The sequence below is a fragment of the Limulus polyphemus genome, unplaced genomic scaffold, assembly GCF_000517525.1.
Source record: "Limulus polyphemus unplaced genomic scaffold, Limulus_polyphemus-2.1.2 Scaffold1280, whole genome shotgun sequence".
Lineage (NCBI taxonomy): Eukaryota > Metazoa > Arthropoda > Merostomata > Xiphosura > Limulidae > Limulus > Limulus polyphemus.
The window spans coordinates 169,096-177,967 of NW_013666890.1; the positions used below are offsets into that span (position 1 = coordinate 169,096).

The 8,872-nt window shown below is 34.5% G+C and overlaps 1 protein-coding gene across 1 annotated transcript in view; it reads right to left on the minus strand.

Moving 5' to 3' along the window:
• Positions 1 to 3,397, minus strand: part of LOC111086636 (tRNA wybutosine-synthesizing protein 3 homolog) — a 7,320-nt gene extending 3,923 nt beyond the window's left edge. The window contains exons 1-2 of the mRNA XM_022390316.1: positions 3,174 to 3,397; positions 1,197 to 1,270 (exon numbers count right to left, since the gene is read on the minus strand). Coding sequence (XP_022246024.1) covers positions 1,197 to 1,270; positions 3,174 to 3,353 — 254 coding nt within the window. The 5' untranslated portion in view covers positions 3,354 to 3,397. The remainder of the gene's footprint in view (positions 1 to 1,196; positions 1,271 to 3,173) is intronic.
• Between the last annotated feature and the right edge of the window lie 5,475 nt (positions 3,398 to 8,872).

The window sequence follows — 8,872 nt, forward strand, 5'->3', positions numbered from 1 at the left end:
CAGGTATGAGCCAACATGGGTATCTTGCCAGGTTTTAGGGGATGGAGGGGGGGGAGGTTCTGTTCATGCTACATTTGTCTCAGATATGTGTACAAGTATAAATATTTGTACACATTGTACTTGTACTTGTAAAACTGCAAGTATTATGATGAGAGCTGGATGACAAGCAGGTTATCTTTAAATAAATACCTATACAAATTTTAAAAATAAAATGGATATTAGCTACTCATTATCTATTTTATAATCATGTTACAATTATAGGCTTGCGAGTCTCTTGTTTATTAACTATTTTATTACGTTTATTATATAAACTAGACGTCATTTGAATCTTCCAGTTTCAGCAACATATCATACTGTGTTGAACTGATGGTATGTAGATGTGAACAAACAAATACACTTCAGAAGTCTGTGGCTGTTTGTTTACACCTACATACTGTCAGTTCAATACAGTAAATACACTTCAGAAGTCTTCTGTATTGAACTGACAGTATGTAGGTGTAAACAAACAGCCACAGACTTCTGAAGTGTATTTACTGTATTGAACTGACAGTATGTAGGTGTAAACAAACAGCCACAAATACACTTCAGAAGTCTGTGGCTGTTTGTTTACACCTACATACTGTCAGTTCAATACAGTAAATACACTTCAGAAGTCTAATTTCCTCAGTGTAAATGAAAATATGAAAGATTTCTCCTGCCCAGAACATGATTTTACAATATGGCATTTGCCTGGTCAGTAGCGTAAAACTATACTGAGAAATGGGGCCATTGGTCATTCTGTATATTTGAATAGATTATGATTGAGCTGTTTAACCTGAAAGTAAATATATTGGTTTGTGGAATTAATGTTTCTTGAGGTCTAAATAGGGTCTGTTTGAACCTCCCACACCAGTCAATGTATTAACATGGCATTAGAAATAACAGCTTTGTCTTGTTAAACAAATATTATCATAAACTTAAAATAACAACTAAATCAGAACATTCAAAATTAAAGCAACAACAACATCTGGAAGAAACAGCAGCTTAAACTGGTTAGGTTAAACAACTTTCTCTACTTTTTTTATAAACACAAACAATAATACTTAGTAAACATCAGATGAAAACATTTTTATTGGTTTAATATCACTTAATTGCTTCAACTGTTTACTTAAAAAAATCAAAATGTTAATATAACATTCAGAAATCAAGGGTTACTTACAACGTCATTCCAATCAATTATATCATGCGACACTAAGAGCCAAGTGCACCCTTTCTTCTGAACCTGGCCATCCTAGTTAAGAAAAAGACTTTCAGTTCATGTAGTCAATGAATAATTTGAAGGTATACAAAATTTAAACAGAATTACCAATAAAACAAGTGTTTATACAATCTAAAAATGTAAATAATTATTTCTGAAATGGAAGTTTATGTACATCAAGGTGCAAATGAATATTCATTTCATTTTGTACAAACAAAACAAGATAAATATAAACCACTTCAGTGGTATCACAAGCACACGAAGAATTAATATATAAAAAAAAACTTTGTATCAGCAACTATTTTATCCCACTCGGTAAACCCACTTATGAAAACTTCAAGTCTCACATCCAAAAAAATCTTTCCATCTCAGCAATTTGCTTTTTACAGATTTATTGTTAATATAAATTTAGTTTTTTACTCTTAAGACATTCCCCAATATACAAGAAAATTTGATATTTTAACACGACTGGCATTTTATGCAACTCTTGGGCTAAATGACATGTCAGAGACCCCCCTAATCAGAGGTATAATTATCCCTAATTTTAAATTACAGAAAAATAAAGGCAGAAAGCCACCACAAGGGCTTTGTCTGCGTCTTCGAAATAAATAATGGTACTGACTATCACTTTTATAGTGAACCCACAGCTGAAACTTTGGAGTGTATTCAGCAGCAGAATCACATGGCAAACCCTTCAATCTGGAGCCCAACAACCTCACCAGTCAGTACACCATGCCAATACACAACTTGAAACCATTTCTAATTCGTTTTGATAAAAAAAAATCACATCATCATTAAAACTTTGATTATGGACAATGAATCTAGGTAATAAAGACATAAGTAAGAAAGTCAAAAAAAGTATTTTGGAAAACAGTATTAAGCCAATAATTGAAACCATGTAAACCAACTAAGTTAAAGTTATAAATATAGTTTAGTCAAACTGGATTATTATCACGAGTGGGGCACCTCAGGGCTCAGTCTTAGGACCTTTGGCTTTGCTCTTGTTGATTTACATCAATGACATAGATGAAGTAATGGTCAATAAATTACTTAAATTTGCTGATGATATTAAGGTCTTGGTTGTTGCTAGCTGTGAGGAGGATGTTGCTGCTTTACAAAAGGATTTTAGATCATTTAGTGAGTTGGGCAAATAAATGGCAGATGTGTTTTAATTATGATAAATGCAAGATAATGCACGTGAAATATCACAATTTGAATTATGGATATAATTTAGATGGGAATAACCATAACAGTGTCATGAAAGAGAGAGATCTTGGTATAATAGTTGATCAGTCTCTTAAGCCATCCAAGCAGTGTGCTGTTGCTAGTGGTAGGACAAATGGGATTTTAGGTTGTATCTATGGTATACGGGTTTAATAGCAAGTGTTGAACAATAATGGGAAGCCGTTAATTAGAAAGCTGTATTAATAACAGCTTAATTAATCCTCTGCTTTATAATGGCTGGAGATGGCTTGAATGGGTAATGAAGAAAACTTTAATACAAGTTTAACATAACAGCAAATGTACAACGTTTCGACAAGATTTTGTCATCATCCAGCCATTATTAGTCTCAAAGTGGGTTCCTCGTCATCGAATTTGAATCCTCTGCTTTCTTTCATCCAACTAGTCTTCTAATTCTATCCAATTAGCTAACTTATTCCCAAAACCTATATTACACAGATAATTTTTTACAAGCCTAGGTTGACTCCTTTTTTAACATTCAGATCTAGTATGTAGGATGCTTGTTTTTATCAGAAGATAAAACTAATATAAATTACCATAATAATAGTAATTACATCCAACTCGCAACTGTTATTATATTAATAGAAGACTATTAGTATTTATATTACTATTACTACTATTAGCAAGCACACTTGTTCAACCTGCTCAAGTTGTTGTAGTAATATTAATATTAAAAATATGAGCAGGAACATACCTCTGTATCAGTTCGAGATATCAAAACAATACGCCCGGAACACGAGCTTGCGGTACAATAAACTTCTTCCTCGTTGATTAATTCTACTAATTCTTGAATGTGCAAATCGATTGACTTTTTGCGACTGAGGTCAGGTCCGTTTAAGCGCCGCTCTTTTCTCTCTTTGAACGACAGCGCCATATTAGGGTGTCATGTGGCGCTCTCTGCTTTTTGCATAGTCATATATATTTAATACAAATATATATTACTTTTTTCTAGACTTATATGACAAATTTACTAGCAGTATACAATGTCAGAAATAAATACACCAGAAAATAAAATGTATAATATCACAGTTTGAATAGCGAAAACTGGCGAAGCATTAAAACTAATAGGCATAAATTTTGCGACAAACATTATGCTTGACTGCTTTTTTTTCACATTTGTCTTAAATTGCCCATTACGAATATCAAATCAGAAGTATGTAAAAATAATAAAAAAGAAAAACAATCTTAGATCTATCTTTTGTCTCTCGGAAGTCACTGCCAAGGATGTTTTTTTGATTGACTACCAAACCTTGTCCGAAACCAAACAGTGAAAGACAAAATTTATATGAAACTGTATATACGGCAGTGGTGGGATTCAGCCGGATTCTGCTCTTAGAATTTAATGACCTCCACGAACCGGTTGTTAACAATCGTATGTATAGGCCTAATGACAACGTTACAACTTACAAGTACGCGTGTTTACAACGCATAATAATAATTTAGATAAGATCATAAGAATCTGTATAAAAAAACACTTACCTGCTGGCAAATGATTCATCAGAGATCTAGTAGACCTAGTCCGCCTAGCCTGCTAGTAAAGTTGAGATCTAACTTAGTTATATCATCTACTATAGGCCAAACGTCCTAGGCCTACGTGTGAGTGCAAATCTGTGTTGAATTATTAGCCAGCGGGTGAACGTTTTTTCTACAGATTCTTATCTAAATAATTACGTTAATCTATTATTATTATTATACCTAAGGTTAGATCATCTATATACATACCTCTAGGCCCCTAGATCTATATAATTAATATACCTTATACAGCTATGAAAATTGAAATGTTATGCTAATAATTGGCAAGCACGAAATTGCATTAGAAAATATTTTCCCCCAATAATTTATAAAATTTGATAGATGATAGATCTATCATCTATGCATTAGTTTAATACATTTTTATATTTTTAAGAAATATAAATTTTTGTGTTTTCGCTCCAAATATAACAGGACCCCTTTCTCTAAGAATTAATTTCTTTGTTTTTCACCTGTCTTTCAATTAAAAAAGTGTTTTATAATCTTTCAACTTAACAAAATTCAAATCTTTATTAATTTCTTCCATAGTTTCTAAAGAATCTTTAACACTATGCCATAAGGAATATTAATATATATAGAAGCCAAGTGTCGGTAGGTCGGTCAGTCACGCTCGATTTCTCCGAGTTTCGTGAATTACACGAGTTCACTTCCATTTTTTTCTCTACAATACTTCCTCTTTTGATTATCCGTTCCCATTTTAGTTGAATTTAATCGCTAAACTAGGCGTTACTAGCTCCTACATTTCGGACTTTTTCTGCTATAAGCCTGTCATTGAGGGAGTTTCCAGGACCAGATCAGGCATGGCGTTATGTGTGTGACACTACATCATCCACATCATTATGACGTCTAGCTGGTAGAATTAGAATAGGAAAATGGGAGGACTCCCGTGATCCCGTGCGGAAGTGCATTTGCACCCTATCAACGCCTGTGAAAAATAAGTAAAAAATTAGCGCAAATCTATGCTTGGGAATTATTGCGAAAAAAGCCTTTGCTAAAAGAGACCGAAGATACGAATTATCTGTAGGGAAGAGGACGACTTTTCCTCAGAAGAAGAACATGTATGTATGCAATCATATGGTCATCGTATGTTTAATCTTTTATCCAAAGGCACCAATATGTAACATGTTCCTGAGAAATGAAATTTTATATTTATTTTGTGTATTGCCAGTTTTATACGGAATAGTTTTGGTTTCCCGTCATTTCTGACGGGCTTTTACCTTGGTCAGTGATATATTTCGTAATAGTATCTTAAAGCAACGCAGTGAGGCGCGTCAGATTCACATAATAATACTTTTTTATTTCAATAATAAATTGGAGCAACGCTCAGCCGATTTCACTGTTGTCTTTTAACACCACTGGGTTGCGCTGTTGTATTTCGACGTCACAAATCATTCCAACGGTATTAGGTTTGTTTTGTACAGGTTAGTAGCTTGTTTGTTGTTAAGCGCAAAGTTGTACAACTGTGCTCACCGCAAGGATCGAGTCCCGAATTTTAGTGTTATAAGCCATCAAGCCTATTGCTGAGCCACCGGGATGGGGTATAGTAGGTATGATAGTGTGTATTCAACGAAATTAATGTTCCAACAGCTAATTTCACAGCAAGAATATGTAGTTGAGATTTTAAAAAAATATGTTGTAACCTTCAGAAGCTATTCAACTCGTTTTTAAATTGGCTTTGATGTGATGTTATATTGCTGATCTAATGCTCTTACAACTGTAATAATTTCTCTACAGATTACTTGTGACAGCAACAGTGCGTTTGTCCATCTTCCGAGTCCATGCACTTACAGTAGGCCTTAAGACTAGGCAGCAGCTGAGAAGGACCCCTCGCTATGTGGATGAGGGTGGAGGGGAGGGGGGCGAATATATTTTTTTAATAAGTGATTCTTAAAGATGAAGCTGCAAAAAACATACGGTTGACCTAATGAGTACCACATCGTTCCGTTGTACAATTTTCGTCAGATTTTTTTTATATTCTTATTTCCTTATACCATGATTTCCCCCTACACTTTGTACCTTGCCTAAGACCTCGCAGTGGCCATAGCCAGCTCTGCCTGTAATATGATTGTGTATTCAGTGGCAAGAAAGTCATTAGTGTTTTTTTTTCATTTGATGTAATTCTTCCAATTATTTACATTCAAAGTTTTTTTCAAAACATCAAGAATTCATCGAAATATCAAGTAAAGTTTTTCTTTATTTATAACTGAAACTTGTATACATTTAGGCGACAAAAATGAAATCCTAAAAAACACGATGAAGCAACACAACTGGCAGTCAGTTATGTGGTATTATTTGTGGCGACTTAAATGCCTTGTTGAAAATTAATTACTCGGACTCTGAAAACAGTTTTGATCATACTTCTGTTTTGGTAGAACAAAAAACTATCAGCTGTTACCATTTTTGTCAACAAGTCTGCTCCCATCTAGCCTAGTTGGATACGAATCTTTTTTCTATGTTAAATACAACATCTGCTGTAATTTGAACTGACGTCAGCATGACGTCATCAGAGTAAACCAATATCTGGTGTTAAGCGGAAAGATTGTGGTGTTATGACGTCACCAAATAGAATCGGCAAGTTACAGACTTTCTACTTAATAACAGTGTAATATAATAAGGGTCAAGATATTTACCTTTTTGGGCATGCTTTACTAGATGGACGTGCAAGTTAATCGGAAAGCTGCTTAACCCTAAAGTTACCAATGGATAAACACACTTTTCTATACTATTTGTACAACAAATCGTTAGTAGATTCACGACTTTGTTGGCTACAGAGTTCCTAATAATTGAATTACACAACAATATTACAGTAATTCTGTTAACTGTTCCTTAGGTCTCCTATGTATTTTACATTAAAAATGAGCCATTTCACCCAGCCTGTTTTAGTCATTCACGTATAATTAAGTGTTAAAATGGGCAAAAACAAAATTACATAATACGTAGACGCCATCGATAGCACGCGATACAAGCACACGTTAGTAATTTGAGGGTTAGAGCTCGTCGGTAATTTGTTGCTAGTTGCGAAAACAATGTTACAGCAGAATATTCCCAAGTTCAGCTTCAGTAAGGTCGTTATAGAAAGTGTTCTAACTACATATGTGTTATCATTTTCTACATAGCCTGGCATGGACCGGTAGTTGTGACAATCGACTTCTAATCTGCGGATCGCGGGTTCATGTACCATTACCGAACATGCTCGCCCTTCCAGCCTTGAGGGCCTGGCACGGCCAGGTGGTTAGGGCGCTCCACGCGCAATCTGCGGGTTCGAATTCCCGTCCCACCAAACATGCTCCCCTTCCAGCCGTGGGGGCGTTATAATGTAATGGTCAGTCACACCTTTTGTTAGTAAAGAATAGCTCAATAGTTGGCGGCGGGTGGTGTTTATTAGCTGCCTTTCCTAACTTAGGGACGACTACCCAAGTAGCTTTGCGCGAAATGCAACAAACTTTCCACACAAACTTCTTTTATTCTCTCTCTAAATATGAAATGGCGAGTTAGCGATATACAGGGTGGGCTATTGAGGTCCAGGTGTAGGCTTACTAATAGTTCAAGTTAATAAAATCTATCTGAAGGTACCCGGTAAAGAAGCAAAAATTGTATAAAGAACAATGTTAGGTAATGTCCCCCTTTTTTCTTTTTTTAATTAAATCCATAATTATGTCGTCAGATGCTAATTGCGTACCCTGCTTTGTGGAAAATAATAATTGGCTCATTTAACTAATGTATTTAAATTCAAAGCTAAAAATCTATTTAAAATGTGGAAATTTGACCTATTTCATGATGTTTTTCCCCCTTCTCCTAAAACAAAGTAGGCCATGTACATCGTCGGACAATTTCCAGTTACCAAACAAAAAATATGGCAGTCGAGGCAGCCAAATGTGGGTGGTGGTTGCCAAAAGTCTAGACAAAAGTGGAAATGTGTCCTATTTTAGGGGCTTCTTTATTCCCCTTCTAGGACGAAAATCTTAAAACAAAACAGCCTATACGCCGACGGACAAGTTCCAGTTACCTTACAAAAAATTACTGTGATCAAGCCAATCTTGTTGAAGGATGCTAACACATACAGTGACACACATAATGGATCATCTTTATAATATAAAATACGTGACAAAGACTGGGAGAAATGAATTATATTTTGTAATTAAAACACTTTTACCCTTGTATTATGACATATGAGAAATGAATTATATTTTGTAATTAAAACACTTTTACCCTTGTATTATGACATACACCTATATTCTCGTGAAAGCTATAAAAATTAGCTTACTGTATCAGTGTGTTTTACTCAGTATTTTACCTATTATATATGTCACGATTTTCATGAATCATTGTCCCTTAAATAAGATTAATTTAGGGGCCATTTATGAATCATTGTCCCTTAAATAAGACTAATTTAGGGGCCATTTATGAATCATTGTCCCTTAAATAAGAGTAATTTATGCATTATTGTCTCTTAAATAAGATAGTCCTCGTGTAACTTTGTACGAAATTCAAACCAAACCAATACATCCTTATTAACTTTATTTTCATTAGAAAATAGACAATCACTGCACTTATGTATTGCTCTGAAAACTGTAATGGAGTCCAAAACATTCGTGTAATATATTAGAGAATATTTTCAAAGTATGTTGTTAAGCTTTTAGTTTGAAACGATAAGAACCCAGAGCGCTTTCGAAAAGTGGACCTTTCATATTCAGGGGCAAACTATTAAGAGCTGATATTCTTTGGCATAAATATTATCGTGGTTTGTATCTAACAATACAACATCGAGACATTTTCGGCAGGCAAAACGAAATCCTAAAGGCAGTTGGAGGTTATCGTTATTTCGTCCATTGTTTCTAATGACGTAAAATACAATTCTAAATT